Source organism: Arachis hypogaea, chromosome 1 (genome assembly GCF_003086295.3).
Source record: "Arachis hypogaea cultivar Tifrunner chromosome 1, arahy.Tifrunner.gnm2.J5K5, whole genome shotgun sequence".
Classification (NCBI taxonomy): domain Eukaryota; kingdom Viridiplantae; phylum Streptophyta; class Magnoliopsida; order Fabales; family Fabaceae; genus Arachis; species Arachis hypogaea.
In genome coordinates, this window is record NC_092036.1 from 109,105,156 (window position 1) to 109,123,049 (window position 17,894).

Genomic DNA, 17,894 nt, shown 5'->3' on the forward strand with positions numbered 1-17,894 from the left:
AATTTGCCTTGCCTTTTCAATAGGTGCTTTCTTCAACATAGTACTGATGTTAACAATGATTCTAATAACGGGTATGATAAGGAATCTCATCCAAAGTAAATTCACTAGCACTTCACTTGAAAATAATGAACTGAATCAATTTTTAGGGTAGGTAGCAGTAACTCTAATCATTTAGTCTTGTTCTCTTGTGTGATACAGAATCTACAGAACAAGGAAGCATTGTAGGGTTGTAAATGAAGGCAAGGCTTAAATATGTCCTAGGGTTACACAAGTTAATAGAGTCAAAGACAACATTATCTGCGATACACATGAAAAAGCTGCAAAATGCGCCACATTTGAAAAAGAATAGTTTGTGAAACAAAGGAAAAGCATAACTGAATCTCCAAGGCTTTCAACTAACTAACTAAATCGTGCACAACTGCAACCATACACACCATTCTAACATTGCAGTGTAGGCACTCTACTAAGAAAGTGATATATCTCTATGTTTTATGTTCTTTAAAGTGTTTCTACCTCTGAAAATTGTGAGGACTAAGAGACCTTTCTTACCATTCATTACCTTCTCCAAGACTCACTTACCACTGCTGTCAACCCTTGTTATCTTTTTTCCAGAATATTAGATTTCAAGCAACTCCAACAAGAATGTAAACTTAGCATTAAGGACGCCACATAACTGATATCTGCTTGTCAAAATTTACTACCATGGCAACAGTCCTAAAAAACACACCAATCAGAAAAAGGACTTGCAATACATATAAAGCAACTCAAAAGAACAAAACAGAAAAGAAACAGAGAGCTTAAAACATTCCAAAGAAAAAGTTGGTCAATGCCAGAATCGACATAAATAAGTGAAATTCCTGAATCATGATCACAGAAAAGCTTCCCCCATTCTCTTCCAAGATTGGTAGAGAACTCTCACAGTTACAACTTGCAACCAATTAGAGCTTTTCAGTCACTCAACTTATATATCAAAGAGGATGATCTTGCTCGCACTTCACATTGTTCTAACATGCATATGAAGAAGAATTCCACAGAACAGAAATCAACAAGCATCTAAAAATTCAGCGAAAAAATAAATAAATAAATAAATAATCGTTACAATCATTTACATTTTGGAAAGTTGATTAATTTCTATAATGTATCCATGGTACAATTAGAAGGGTAGTGAGTAAACATTCTTATAATCAAAACCTCAAACCTCCATTGTGAAAATCAGAACAAAATTACCAGCACATGTCCAAAAATATAAAAAAAAATAATATATACCCTTAACCTAAAATTCTCATCAAACTCTGGAGGCGAATCTGATCCATTTTCATCAAGCAATGATCAAATCCTCTGGCCAGATCTGTGCAGCCTCCTACGTTCATAATCAGCATCATCAGTGGGGAACTCATGGCGGCAGACGGGGCAAGTGTTCCTAATCCCCAACCATGGCAGAATGCAGTCACCATGATAACGATGGGAACAAGGCAACACCTTTACACTCTCCCCAACACAAAACTCATCCTTGCAAACAGCACAGAGCGCATTGTTCCCTTCCACGTCATCCTTTGTTACCACCACTGACGGCAGGCTCCGGACGACGGAAGCCGAAGCCGGAGGCCTACCGTTCAATGGATTATCATTATCGGCGAATTGGCCAAACATCATTTCATACTCTGCAGTGTAAATATAATCATCGTGATCACCAAAATAGGGTTCGGAATCGTGATCCAAATCCGGGCTCGTGATTGTGTCCAAATTGTTTGCATTCAGAAGCACTTCCCATTCCAAATTCTCCATTCCTCCAACCCTAAAAACGTTAACCTCTTCTTCTTCGGCTTCTTCGATTCCGGTGATCGGCGAAACGGACACCGAGCCGGATCTATCGTCTTCGACGGTGAGCATGCTTAGAACTTCCCTCTCGTCGACCCTTCCATCAACCTCCTCCCACTCGAAATCGTCGTTGTTCTCTCTGTTATCTTCCAACTGCAGCGAGTCCCAGCACAGAGGAATACTCGAAACGTCGTCGTTTTCGTCGTGCAAAGTGTACTCTTCGTCGGAATGCACGCAGATTCGGAGAACGCCGTTGTCTTCTTCCTCGTCGGAGTCCGATCCGAACCCTAGGAGGCTCACGCAGTTCTCGAACGCCGCCGCGTCGCCGGATTCGGACCCCGAAACCCTCCTCCCGAAGAAGAAATCGTCATCGTCGACGACAACGACACCACCGGCGGAAGAATCCCCTCCAGCGGCATTGGCGCGGTGGTGGGAGTCCCTGTCAGAAGGGAACCCTAAATCAAGGGTAAAAGCGTCCATTTCAATCCCAAAATCGCTGCTCCCGAAAACGGCGTCGTTTAAAGGGTGTCCCATGACCTGTGACTGCTCAACACGCTGCTGGAATAAATCCATAACGAAATTGACCTGATTCTCTCGGTCGAGAATGGAGGACGAACCAGATTGGGGAAAGTGGTGGTGGCGATGGTGGTGGTGGTGGTGGTGGTGGTTGTTATGCGGTTGTTGGGGGAATTCGGGATCGGAGGCGTAGAAATCGAAATCGTGAGGAGACCAGTAGGGTGGTAGGGTTAGCGTTTGGTGAGGGTCGTCGTCGTGTTCAGGGTGGTGATGGTGGAGAAGGTACGTTACATCTGCCATTGATGGATCGAAAAACTTGAAGAGTGCTAAAAAGTTTTTTTTTTTTTTTTGTGTGTGTGAAGGAAAAACTGTGGGTTGTGTTTGTATTGTGGTGAAGGTGAAGGTGAAGTGACGGAAGTGCCCCTTTATTCTTTTTTTATTTTTTATCTTTGATCTTTGGTGTATGAGGGGAAGAACACCTTTTATTGCTCTCTTTACGCACACGTTCCAAAAATAGTATTCCTATTTTTTCCTTAAAATATGCTTTCGTTTATTAAAGTTTGACTCAGATCTAACAGCAAAAGTTTGTTCCATTCTAACATTCATAATCATATCATGATTATACCAATTTTGTTTGCCATATGATATATGTAACGATTTTTTTAAATATTTTCCAAGAGGTGGGAGAATTTTCTTGCCCATACTAGGATATTAAGATTTATTCCCTGCCAAAATTTTAATTATTTTACTTAAAAAAAGTTTAATTTTAATACATTTGTAAAGATATTTGTTTAGTTATCTAATTAAATTTTACATTTAAATGACATTTTAAATACTAGATTTAAAAGTTAGTTATTGTTGCTAATATGGTAATATAAGAATTGTTTTTTTTTTAAATACAAATTTTACATATTGTTAAGAATGTGGATAAGAATTTTTTTTAGTAAAAATAATCCGAATTATAAGCAAACTTTAAGTTTCCTATTTTCATCATAACAATTTGATTGATATGGTCTAACGGTCGTCATGGGTTTCTACTCATATACTGCATAGAAATAAATTCATACAATCATACCCAAGAAAAATGGAGAGAGCTTACAATTCGGGCAATTTACCAATTTAAAATAATTGGTTGAATCCTTTATCAGATTATAACATTTGAAAATTGCATACCATTTTGTCTTGTTTAATTTAATATAGAAACCGTGGGAGGCAACCACGTTTTCAAAATCAACATAAACCGTGGCTGGTAGCCAGGTTTTATGAGAAAAGCAATTTGATTGTAAACCGTGGTAGGCAGCCACGATTTACGTGAAGAAAGAGATAAGCATAAACCGTGGTAGGCAGCCACGGTTTATGAAGGATGTAATTCGTGCATAAAATCCACGGTTTATAAATAATTAGAATTTTAAATTATAAATTTTGTATTAATTTGTAATTTAAAATTTAAATAGACATAATTTAAATTAATAATTTATAAAATTATATGTATTCGTATTATTGTACTCATATGATTTATTTTACTATTGTATTCATATGATTAATTATTCTATTTAAAAAAAATAACAGTTGCTAATTTTTAACTAACAAATAAATACACTTATATTATTTTTAAATTAAAATTTTTTAAATAAATGTACTCTTATTATTTTAAATTTTTAACTTAAATAAATATATTCGTATTATTTTAAATAAAATTTAAAATTAATATAAACAGGTTTATTTAAAATTTAAAATTTTAATATTTTAAATAAACATATTCTTATTAAAATTTTTTAAATTTAAATAAACGTAATCATATTATTTTAAATAAGTATATTCTTTTAATTTGAAAATAATATGAATGTATTTAATTATCATCTAATTTCATCTTTTATTTTTATTTATCCTCAACATTTTAAATTATCATATGATAATACCATTGAGTGGTATAATTTAATTTTTGAATTATATTTAATAACTTCAGTGACAATTGTTAAATATGCCTATTGATCTTTGATTGAGTTTTTGAGATATTAGTACATATATATGTAAAGTTCACAATGTAATTATGTTGGATGTCTTATATCATATATTTTGACTTTGGAATACTTCAAATTACAATATAATCATTGAGTTATAAATACAATGGCGGAATGATGTGCAATAATATTAATAGTAGTTGATTATAATAAGCCATGATAATTTTAATAGTTTTTTTTATCTTAATGCAAAATTATAGTGTCCAGATTAAGTATATAAATAATTAACATATTAGTTTCAATAAATATCCTTATAAAGTACGTTACTTTACACAATTACAATAACTAACTATAAGTTTACACATATCATTGATTTATATAGTATCATATTTGTAAATTTATAGTATCATATTTGTAAACTTATAGTTAGTTATAGTTAGTTACAAATATTCATATGAATACAATAGTAAAAATAAATCATATGAGTACAATAATACAAATACATACAATTTTATAAATTATTAATTTAAATTATGTCTATTTAAATTTTAAATTACAAACTAATACAAATTTTATAATTTAAAATTCTAATTATTTATATAAAATTAAATTAATTAAAAAAATAAAAATATACTAATACAATTCAAATCGTATTAAAACGTAAATAAATTTGTTGACTCTATAAACCACAAAGCTCCTCGAATTCTCTATCAGCCACCCTACTTCACATAGTCGCTCATGTATAAACCGTGGCTGCCTCTAGGGTTTTATGTACGAAACCATTTCTTCATAAACCGTGGCTGCCTACCACGGTTTATGCTTATCTCTTTCTTCACGTAAACCGTGGCTGCCTACCACGGTTTACACTCAAATTGCTTTCCTCATAAAACCTGGCTACCAGCCACGGTTTATGTTGATTTTGAAAACGTGGTTGCCTCCCACGGTTTCTATATTAAATTAAACAAGACAAAATGGTATGCAATTTCCAAATGTTGTAATCTGGTAAAGGATTCAACCAATTATTTTAAATTGGTAAATTGCCCTTACAATTCAGAAAACGCACCCCTAATTATTAGGGCAATTCATTTATTTAAATAAAATGGCAGAATCCTTTACTTAAATGTACAAAACGGATTGTTGTTATGTGCATGTGCAAAAATCCTACTCTATGTAATCCGTGGCAACCCACCACGGTTTCCGAAACGTGCATAAACCGTGGCAGGTTCCAGCGGTTTAGGGTGAAACATTATTGAGTGTAAACCGTGGGAGGTCCAGCGGTTTACGAAGGCGGCGTGGCATGCATAAACCGTGGTAAGTCACCATGGTTTATGAGGAACATGGATTGGTCATAAAACCTTGTGGGTTACAACGGTTTATGTAGGGTAAATAATGGCCAGAAAACATTGTAGGTTCCCACGGTTTACAATGACGGGAACTCTATATATATGTGGGTGATTCAAGCTCCATAAGAGATCATTCTCACAATGGCTAGTGAGGAAGAGAGTTTTCTTGCCTTAGTGCATTGCTCTGGGAAAATAAAAAAAAAAAAGCAAAAGGTAAGGTGTGAAGTTTACCGACAGAGAACCACTGAGTATTTTTATCTGTTCGTCGATAAGTTTGTCAGATTTGAAGAACAGCATCTTGGAGAAGCTTGGCGTGTTGGGTAGCAAGTGGGTGAAGAAACTATTCTACAAGATTCCCATGGCGGTTGTCTCGACCGGTGTTCAGTATGAAACCTTTGCGGTTAAGGCTGATGAAGATATTAGGGTTTGTTCTACTGTGTAAGGAGTTTTCCGGAGATCAGAATACATGAGTTGTTCGCGAAGTTGGAGGTTGGTGTCGATAGTTCTGGGGCATCCGCTCCAGTTCCTAGCCCAACTGCCGCGGGTGGTGCATCTAGTTCGATGCCTGTGGTCAGACCGTATCTTCCGCCGGTTCAATCACCTTCGTTTGCGGCTGATTTAGACCGAACGGAGGTTGTTGGTTCTGTACCTTTGGAGAATGCAGCAGTCATTGAGCCTCCTCACGTTGTGGGCATAGGTGGTGGCCTGGTACCTTATATCGAAGACTTTGGTGGACCTGATCAAGTAGAGAATGCAATGCGTGACGATGAGTCTGACTAGGAGCCTGTTGATATCGTTGGTGACAGCGACGATGACACAGGTGGCGATCCACATGCGCAGCATCGGCCTGCAAGTTCTGGTTCTCACAGTACCCTCCACACTTCTCCACACTAAACTTGGATGCTCTTGGTCAACAGGAAGACGGTGGTAACACAGTGGGGGGATCTTCTACAGAATTTTAGATTGGGCAATCATTCCTCAGTAAAGATGAAGCTGTGCTGAGTCTCAAGGACTATAGCATCCGGCGAGGTGTTGAGTACAGAGTCATCGAATTAGATCATTTGAAGTATCATGGAACATGCAAGGAATTCGGCAAGGGTTGTAGTTGGTTGATTCGTGTAGCGCTTCGTGCACGAAAGGGCACTTGGGAGGTTAGGAGGTACAACGGGCCACACACATGCCTCGCAACATCTATTTCAAGTGATCACCGTCAGCTGGATTACCACGTTATCTGTGCGAGGATTCTTCCTATGGTTAGGGCAGATGCTGCGGTTACGGTAAAGGTACTTCAACAAGCGACAGAAGCCGATTACGGTTTCAGGCCTAGTTACAGGAAGGTTTGGATGGCTAAGCAGAAGGCAGTGGCACAAATATACGGAGATTGGGAAGAGTCTTACGCGGAGTTGCCACGTTGGATGCTAGGGGTCCAGGCGACAATGCCGGGAACAATCACAGTGCTGAAGACGTCTCTTGTTCGGATTGGTGGTGGGGTTGATGAGTCCACAGTGTACTTTCACCGGCTTTTCTGGACATTTCCACCCTGTATCGAGGCATTCCGGCATTACAACCCCCTCGTCAGTATTGATGGTACCCACTTGTATGGGAAGTATGGAGGGACGCTGCTGTTGGCGATAGCTCAGGACGGGAACTCGAACATCCTCCCGATAGCATTTGCCCTTGTGGAGGGCGAAAATGCAGAGTCGTGGTCATTCTTCTTGTCCAATCTCCGAGAGCATGTGACTCCTCAGGAGGGTATCCTTGTTATCTCTGACAGGCATAATGGGATCAAGGCAACGCTTGAGGCACCTGAGACTGGGTGGCTGCCTCCTCGGGCTTTCCGGGCCTACTGTATTAGGCATGTGGCTGCGAATTTCGTCCTAACGTTCAAAGGTAAGGACTCAAGGAGGATGTTGGTGAATGCTACCTACGCAAAGACTGAGGCTGAGTTTTACTACTGGTTTGACATCATGCGAACTGAGAATCCAGCAATGTGTGACTGGGCCAACCGGATGGAGTATGACAAATGGACCCAACATGAGGATGCTGGTCGACGGTTCGGGCACATGACCACAAACATCAGTGAATGTGTGAACTCCGTGCTAAAGGGAACTCGCAACCTGCCGGTCACATCGTTGGTTAAGTCAACTTACGGGAGGCTTGCTCAGCTATTTGTGGTACGGGGACAGACAGCAGAGGCACAACTCGGATCTGGGCATGAATTCTGTCAGGCATTGGTCAAGGCTATTGATCGGAACCTAAGAGACTCTAGGTGCTTCACTATTGATCGGCTCCACCACCCACTCCTCCTTCACACCTCCAAAGTTTTCCCAAATCCTCTCAACACAGGAAGACCTTCCTTTTTTTGTGATGATGCAAATGATCCGTCCCAGCCTTCAGCGGATTACTTATATAGCTCCACACACATAAACCGCGGTGGGTTACCGGGTTTTATGTGTAATCCATGTTCCTCATAAACCGTGGTGACTTACCACGGTTTATGCCTGCCACACCTCCTTCGTAAACCGCTGGGACCTCCCACGGTTTACACTCAATAATGTTTCACCCTAAACCGCTGGGACCTGCCACGGTTTATGCACGTTTCGAAAACCGTGGTGGGTTGCCACGGATTACATAGAGTAGGGTTTTTGCACATGCACGTAACAACAATCCATTTTGCACATTTAGGTAAAGGATTCTGCCATTTTATTTAAATAAGTAAATTGCCCTAATTATTATGAGAGGTTATTATTTAGTTACGAAATACGGAATAGTGTATTATATGGAGTGGATTATATTGGAAGAAGATGTATTGCGTTACTCAAATCGTATTATAACATTTTCTTACATGATGATAGATAGGTCGTTAAAATCGGCTAAATTTATTGGGTGAATCTGTTTATCTATTTAAATAGGTGAATTTTATTTTTGAAATTAAGTCCGTTTAAATTTTAAATTAAACAGGTTGAGCTCGATTAATCCAAAAAAAATGATGGATTAAACGAGTTAGTTTGCAGGCTAAATGGGTGGTTCGTTTATTCTTTTTACATTTTTTTTCAAAAAAAAAACAATATTTTTAGTTGATATTTCTCCCGATTCGATCCGAAAATCTAACTCATCAACTAAAAAAATAATATTTTTAAAAGTCTTTGACCAAAAAGTGATATTTTTTGTCAAAATATTTTTAAAAAAATTAAATTAAATGATAAACGGGTTGCCCTGTTTAACCCATCGGACCGACCATAAACAGTCTGGGTTAAAAAATTCTGACCCGCAAATAAAGCGAGTTTAAATGGGCCAGCCCATTTAACACAGGTCAGGCCCAAATGGCTGGGCTAGTCCGTTTGACAGCCCTAATGATAGGTTTAAGTGTTATTTCTGGGTATATATAAAATGAGCACAACAATTATGTATTTATCAGATGTGTCATATTTATATAGACCATTGGATTTTATTAGATGAAAATCAAAGGCTAATATAAAAGAAGAATATTGATGGACTCTGATAAGGGGATGCTACACATCCATGTAACCATGTAACCAAGTTGGCCCAACACAAAAAAAACCCAATACCATTAAATGAAACGTGAAATACACGCGCCTAATACACACAAAATCGCTCTTGCCCAACGCTTCTTCTCCCCCACGCTTCTTCTTCTCCCGCGCTTCTTCTTCTTCTTCGCTTTCTTCTTCGCGTTCCTCTTTCTCCTCCTTTTTCGTTCTCCTTCTTCTTCACGTGTTTTCTCCTTATCGTCATTCTTTTGTTGTTGTTGTTGTTGTTGCTGTATTTTTTTGTCTTTTCCTCCTTCTCTCTGGTGAAGAAGCAGTAGAAGGTGAGAAAGAAGAGTTTTAAATAGTGCAGAATGAACCGAACACAGTACTCATGGTGAACCGAACATAGTACTCATGGTGAATCGAACACAATACAATTGTATAGTACTGAGTAAACGAAACATAATCCATTATATAAAATCAAATTCAAATAGCTTTCTGCAGAATGAACCGAATACATTACTCATAGTAAACCGAACACAATACTCATGGTGAAACAATTGTATAGTACTGAGTGAACGAAACATAATCCATTATATAAAATTAAATTCAAATAACTCTGCCTACAATTTATATATTATCAATTCAATTCAGTACACCTCCGTCCATTTAATTCAATTCAAATTAGCAATTGCATTCCATTCAATTCGATTCAAAATTGAATAATCCAAACTTTGTCAGTTTGATTCGTTTCAGAAGAGTAATCCAAATCGCTCTCTTGATTTGAAGTTGAGTCATTTATTGTTTCGATTCAGAAGTGTAGATCGAAGAAGAAAATGAAGAAGAATATGAAAAAGATAAATGCAACGTAACCAGATCGAAATAAGAAAACAAGAAGATGAACGCGACCATGGGAGAATGACGAAGGCAATGCAGATCAATAAGGAAGAATGCGAGCAGAGAAGAAGAAGAAGGAGGAGGAGGAGGAGGAGGTTTATGTTGCAGTAGAAGATTTACGTTGAGCAAAGCGTTAGGTTGCAGCAAGTTATATGGAGTGCGTGTTGCAGCACGTTATATGTAGCGCGTGTATAACAAACGAGTGAGGGGTAGGGGACGACATGTGGAGGAAATTACTTGGTTAACCATGTAAAAAATATATGAATGTAGAGTTTTTCTACTCTGATAAATACAAAAAATCCTAATACATAAATAAATACTTTAAATGGCAATACTTCAATACACAAGACTTTAAATGGCAACAAAATCTTTTATTCTTAAATAATTAAATATAAAATATATAAATATAAAATATATGAGTATTTTTTATTCATTAAGATTAATTATTATGTAAGAAATTTTTATAATATTAAAAAATTATATTAAAATAATATTTTAAACTGTAATATAAAAATATAAAATAATTAAAATTTTATTTTATATTACTTAATAAATAATTAGATTATTATATTCAAAATTTATTAACTAACTAATTTTGTTAAAAATATTATTATATAATATAATTTTTCATCAAAATATTTTAAAAATATAATTTATTTAAAATATTATATATAATACATAAAAATATTAAAATTTTTATTTTTTTAATTTTTTTAAACAAAATAAATAATATAATTCTAAATACATACCTATTACATTATATATTTATTTATATTAGTAAGACCTAAACTAATTAAACTTAAATAATTAAAAATATAAAATATATAAATATAAAAAATATATTCATTAAAATTAATTATTAACATGAAGACCGTGCATTGTGGGCTGATCCTTTATCCGTTGAACTTTCCTCTCATCTTTTTCATAGTTTTTCTTGTTAGTGAATACAGTCTACATCAAATAACAGATTAAACTTATTACATTAAAACTAAAAAAATATATATATTATTCTTGAATTTAATAAAAATAAATTTTTAATAAATTTTATATAATAAAAAATATTTTAAAAGATATATATATATATATATATATATATATATATATATATATATATATATATATATATATATATATATGTATGGTAGAATTAAAAAATAAAAAATTTAACTAGAAAAAAAATATATAAAAATAATAAAAATTAAAAAATAATTTTATTATAAATATATAATTATAAATATTATATATATGAAATTTTAAATGTTAAATTTAAAAAATTATTTTAAATATTTAATTTATTAGTTATAAAAAAAACAAATAAATAAATACACAAATACGTATATACTTAAGTGGTCACTAGCTACCAAACATGTATTTAAAATCATATTAGTTATTCTATTTAAAAAAAATAAAAAAATAAAAAAATTAATATTGTCATGTATTATATATAATATTTTAAATAAATTATATTTTAAAATATTTTAATAAAAAATTATATTATATAATAATATCTTTAACAAAATTAGTTAGTTAATAATTTTTTAATATAATAATTTAATTATTTTTTAGGTAATATAAAATAAAATTTTAATTATTTTATATTTTTAAATTATAATTTAAAATATTATTTTAATATAATTTTTTAATATTATAAAAAATTTTGTATAATAATTAATTTTAATGAATAAAAAATATTCATATATTTTGTATTTATATATTTTATATTTAATTATTTAAAAATAAAAATTTTTGTTATAATTTAAAGTTTTATGTATTAAAATATTTTTATTTAAAATATTTATTTATGTATTAAAATATTTTGTATTTATTAGAGTCTATTAATATTTTTTCTATATTAACCTTTATTTTTTATTTAATAAAATCTAATAATTTATATAAACATGATATATCTTATAAATATATAATTATTGTACTCATTTTAAACATAGCCGCTATTTCTTGTGGCAATGTTAACCACACAAACATGTTAACTTGTGTTTAATTAAATCCCTATCAATGTTAGCTAATGCTGACAACTATATAACATCCACGTAATTTAAGCAGTGTTAAACTTGTTTTACACATTATAGTACGGATATTTTAACGTTATGTTGAGTGCATTAATAGACAAAACGTCAATGTTTCTATAAATTAAATATGAATAATAATAATAAATACAAAATTAACCATGATAGTGATATCACATATTTTAATTAAATAATAATTTTGGCTCAAGTTTTAATTAATTTTTAATATATTTTCGTCTTCACATATTTATTCCATGCTAACGTCGCGTATAACTGATGTGGTTTTATTTTGTTGCATCCTTCTAACATTTTCACAATGCATAACATAGACCAAAGGACAATAAAATTAAAATAGATTGTGTTCCTGGGTGAATGATCAGCTCTAACGTATGGCTCGTTCTATATAATATTCTAATTCGTCTCGGCCTTTTTTTAGAATAAGTATATTATACATCGGTCTCTTTCAAGAACAGCGACGATGTACACCTACAAAGACACTTTAATACTCAAGTAAGAAAGAATGTGAATTTATTTAAAAAGGATGTGGAATAAATTGTATACCTGTGACTTAGTGAATTATTCACATATATTGAGTTGCTTTGAGATGGTTATTCTAATTTTTTGCTTGTTTCTCGGAGTCTTTTGGTTGATCCTCCGATGACTGGGATTTAGTGGTTCGGTTGGAAATATTTTTGGGGAGATTATTGAGTCTGGCAGTTTCTGATTCCGAGGTTGTTAGGTTGTTTTAGATCAACTTTTAAATAACGGATCATAGCCCCAAACTAGACCTGTTTGTGAAGCCGAGCTATAAATAGGTTGAGCTTTCGATGTATAGCTCGGAATCGGAATAGTGAAAGCCCCCAAACTCGACTTTTTTATTGGGAGATTTGAAAATAGGAAAAGCTTGATACTTTGGTGGTGATTGGTATTTACCTTGTTTGTAGATATTGTATGAAAGGTCTTTGCCCGTCTTCATCCTGTGAAATACTAAAAATATTTGTTAGCATAACACTGGGTTCATCTAGTGTTAGTTGTGATAGGCTAGGCATTTTAGCAAGCTTCTGGTCGTTACTAACTTTGAAAGGACTCGGCTTTGTTATTTTGCTCCCGAGGTATGTGAGAGATTTCGAATTTCAAAAACAATTTATAAAGGTATAAACAACAGCATCATATTTTTCTAGAAGTGCGTCCTGTATCTGAAAGTTACCTGTTACCTATTGTACCACAAGTAGAAAATCGCATTTGACGCTTAGTTGTGTTATATCGAGGGTGTTAGCTAGTCTGAGACTTGCTATAAGTGCTGCTTCATATTCTGTTTGGTTATTGCTTGCATGGAAAGTGAATTGTAGAGATTATTTTATGGTTGTCCACTGGTTATCTTCAAGTAATATTGCTACTTCAGAACCTTGCATGTTTGAAGCTCCATCGACATATAGTGTCCAATTGTCCTCGGTTGGGTCAGGCTCATCCAATGTAAGTTCTGCGATGAAATCTGCCAATGCTTGAGACTTTATAGCTCCATGGGATTGATATTGAATGTCGTATTCTGAGAATTCTATAGACCATTTGATTAGCCTTCCAGTGAGTTTGGGTCTTGTTAGAATTTTCTTGAGAGATTGCTCTGTTTGGACTATGACGGTGTGACTTTGGAAATAGTGTCGCAAGTGTTTGGCCATTGTTACCAGGGCTAGAGCCAATTTCTCCAACTTTGGGTATTTGACTTCTGCGTGTTGTAGCGATTTACTAACGAAGTATATCGGGTGTTGTTGCTTTTCTGTTTCTGTTACCAAGACAGAAATGATAGCATGATTAGTAACAGATAGATAAAGATAGAGGGGTTTACTGAGTTTAGGTTTTTGAAGGACGGGAGGTTTGGATAGTATGCTTTTGAGTTTAGTAAATGCTTTCTCACAATCGTTGGTCCATCTGGATTCCTTTGCTTTCTTAATGTCTTGAAAAAATGGTGCGACTGGTGTGTTATGCGAGGCAGAAAACGTGATAGCGTTGCCAGCTGGCCAATGAGTTGTTGGACCTCTTTGATTGTCCTCGGGCTTCTCATGTTTAGTACAGTATAGCTTGGCACTTTTTAGGGTTAACTTCGATGCCTCGACATGTGAGCATGAAATCGAGGAATTTTTCTCCTTGTACCCCAAAAGCACACTTCTCAGGATTGAGCTTCATGTTATATAGCCAAAGTTGTTGGAAAATTTCTTTCAAGTCATTGATGTGATTTGCGGCTGATTATGTTTTTGCTACCATATCATCAACGTATATTTCTATGTTTTGGCCGATTTGGTTTGAAAAGATTTTGCACATTAGTCTCTGATATGTTACACCTGTGTTTTTAAGTCCAAATGGTATGACCATGTAACAAAAACTTTCAATGTCAGTAATAAAAGTAGTCTTATCTTGGTCAGCTGAATACATTAGTATTTGGTTGTAACCGGGATCAGCATCCATAAAACTTAAACAATGAAAACCAGAAGAGCTATCAACCAATTTGTCAATGCATGGGAGGGGATATGTGTCTTTTAGACATGCCTTATTGAGATCGATATAGTCCACGCACATCCTCCACTTATCATTATGCTTTTTAACCATTATCACATTGGCTAACTAGGTTAGGTATCTAAGTTCTTTGATAAACCCAGCATTAAGGAGCTTCTGGGTTTCTTCTAAGGAAGCTATCTTTTTTTTCTGTGCCGAGATGCCGTTTTTTCTGAGCTATAAGTCGGATCGATGGGTTGATAGTTAATTTATGACAAATGACGTTTGGGTCAATGCCATGCATGTCTGCTGGGATCCAAGTGAAAAGGTTAAGATTTTGTTTCAATAGGTTGGCGAGTTGTTCCTTTCTTCATCTTTTAGTGTGTCCCACAGATACGTATACTTGCCCTCCTCGGCTGTTTATTGGACCTTTGTCAAGTTGTCTGTAGGCATTGGTCATTCTTGATTATTGGTCCGAGGATCTAAATCTGCCAATGGTGGTAGATGCTCAAAGTTATACACTGCTTGGACGTATTGTTGCTCTGGTTGTCTTGAATACTCGACCTTTAGGCTTGCATTGTAACATTGCCTGGCTTCTTTTTGGTTCCTATGGATTGTAATTACTTTGTTGTCCTGCGAAAGGAACTTAGCACAGTAGATATAATAGCATTAAAAGTATTTAAAGAAGGTTTGCCTAAAATTATATTGTAGGGACTTTTACAATAGGCAACTAAATATTGTATGTCCATAGTTTTATAATCAGGATAGTTACCGAGTGTAGTTTATAACCAGATATAACCTCGGATTGGAACCCACTCACCTGAGAAACCTACCAGTTCTCCTGATGACGATTGTAGAGCCTTGTCACTTAGCTTCATCTTCTGGAATGTTGAGTAGAAAAGGACATTTGCGCTACTTTTGGGATCCATGAGAACTTTTTTCACTAGTGGTTCTCCGACCTGTACAGATACAACAACTGGATCATCTAGGTTTTAGTCGTTCGCTTTGTAATCCACATGAAAGAATGAGATTTTCGGCTTGTCTATGTTGATAGTACAGGGCGAGCTTGACCCTGTTACCGACATCATGGTTCTGTAAGATCTTTTCCTGGCCAAGTTGGTGCTTCCACCACCTGCAAAACCACCAAAAATACAGTTTATTATATGGAAGGGTGGATTGACATCTTCGTCTACCTTTTTCCCTTTGTCTCAGGGATTACCAGTTGTTTTGGAGTGCTGACCAAAGTCCTCCGTATTCCGATTTTGTCATTGGGTATCGATATATTTGTCTAATAAGCTTTGGCGAGCTAGCTTTTCAAGGAGATCTTTTGCTATAACACAGTCATCCGTCGTATGCCTGTATTTTTTTATGAAAAGTACAGTATTTGGACTTGTCCACATATCGTTGATCTTGGTATGAGCCTGCTTTGTTTGGAGGCTTGATGAGCTTGGAATGCAGTATGTCTCTGATAATGCCTTCTCTCTTTGTATTAGGGGGAGTGTAACTATCGGATTTTGGCGTAAGTTTGAATGGCCTTTGGTCTGTTCTACTATTTGCATGTTTGTTCCGCTTTTTGTCCTTTCTATTTGGAACGGGTCTCTCTGCCTTCTGGATTTGTCGGAGTTCTTCTATTTCGATCTGACTTGTTGCTTTCTCTTAGAATTCAACTAGGGTTTTTGCCTTTGTGATGACTATGATCTCCTGAAATTTTCCAGGGCAGAGCCCACTCTTCAGAGCATGTAGGTGGACTTCCAAGTTAAAATTGGGTATCTCCGTCATTGCTTCAGCGAATCTCGTCATATAGTCTTTGAGGCTCTCATGTTGTCCTTGTTTTATAGTGCTGAGGTAGTTAGAGTTGTGCACATATATTTTGGATGCAACAAAGTTTTTCACTAAAAGGTCAGCAAACTCGTCAAAGCTGGAGACAAACCCTTCGGATAAATTGGAGAACCAAATCAGAGCAGCTCCGTCTAAGAAGGTAGGAAAAGTTTGGCATAGGATCGAATTAGACGCTTTGTTCATAAACATCATTGTATAGAACTTGGTAACAAGTATATTTGGGTCTTATATTCCCTCGCAAGGCTTCAAAGTCATTGGTAGAGTGAAATTCTTAGGCATTCGAAAGCTCATGATTTCCTTTTAGAAAGAGTTGGTTCTTTTCACTACTGTTTTTGAAGGAGTTAGTATGATATGCTTGGCCTTCGACGTATGCTCGTCGTGGTCATCTTTGTTCTCGATATTTTTTTGCTCTCCTCCCTTGCTCTGGCTGTTTTGCCTCTGGCGTAACAATTTGGCCATCTTTTGATTTTTCGCTATAGGGATTCGTTGATATCCAGAAGCTCGGCCGGAGTTGGATTTCAGGGAGCGTGGCTGTGTTCGTCTGCCATAGACTGCAACACGCAAAAAAGAGGAAAAACTAAAGCAAATAGTAAGAGATTGTGGGGTTAAATGAATTTTGGGCCCCACGGTGGGCGCCAACTATTCCTGTGTGAATGATCAACTCCAAGGTATGGCTCGTTCTATACAATAGTCAAACCCGCCTCTCCCTGGAACAAGTGTATTATACGTTGGCCTCTTCCAAGAATAGCGGCGGTGTGCACCTGCAAAGGCAGTCCAACGCTCAAGTAAGAAAGAGTGTGAGTTTATTCAGAAATGATATAGAATGAATTGCATACCTATGACTTAGTGAGTTATTCACATATATTAAGTTGCTTTTAGACGGTTATTCATATCCTTTGCTTGTTTCTTGGAGTCTTTTGGCTGATCCTCCTGTGATTGGGCTTTAGTGGTCGGTTGGAGATATTTTTGAGGAGATTATTGAGTCTGGCGGTTTCTAATTCCAAAGTTGTTAGGTAGTTTTAGACCAACTTTTAAGTAACAGATCAGATTGCAAATTAATTTGATTTAAAAAAATTAAAAGATATATTTAATCATTTACTCCTTTCCTAATTTTCATGATTAGTCTAGGCAGATAAATAGTACAAAACAAAGAAATCAATAGCATTAGATTTAGTGGTGACAGTTTTTTGGAGGATTGTCTACTATAAAAAAAAAGATTATGTGCTTGTTTTGGCGCCATTAAATTGATAAAAAAAATATTTTTTTAATGAAAAAAGATCTTTTTTATTTTTTAATGTGTTTGACAAATTTCTAATAGTAAAAGTAAAAGCACTAGAAAAAAAACATCTTTTTTGAAAAGGTACAAATTACATCTTTTTTTAAAAGATCATTTTTTTTAAAAAAGATGTTTTTTACATAATAAATGAACAAAAATGTACTTTTATCTTACTTTACCCAAATATAATTGATAGATAAAAAGATCTTTTTACATGAGATATCCAAATATCAAATCACTTTTAT

General features: G+C 35.0%; 2 protein-coding genes across 2 annotated transcripts; one reads left to right on the forward strand and one right to left on the reverse strand.

Moving 5' to 3' along the window:
• Positions 1–1,060: 1,060 nt before the first annotated feature.
• Positions 1,061–2,867, reverse strand: LOC112709154 (uncharacterized). Its single transcript, XM_025761051.3, has one exon. It carries the CDS (start codon positions 2,632–2,634, stop codon positions 1,330–1,332), a length of 1,305 nt encoding a protein of 434 aa, XP_025616836.1. The 5' UTR covers positions 2,635–2,867; the 3' UTR covers positions 1,061–1,329.
• Positions 2,868–6,449: 3,582 nt separating this feature from the next.
• LOC112771693 (uncharacterized) lies at positions 6,450–8,112 on the forward strand. The gene is made up of 2 exons (XM_025816531.1): positions 6,450–6,565; positions 6,621–8,112. The coding sequence occupies exons 1-2, from the start codon at positions 6,450–6,452 to the stop codon at positions 8,110–8,112; spliced, it is 1,608 nt and encodes a 535-aa protein (XP_025672316.1).
• The last annotated feature ends 9,782 nt before the right edge of the window (positions 8,113–17,894 follow it).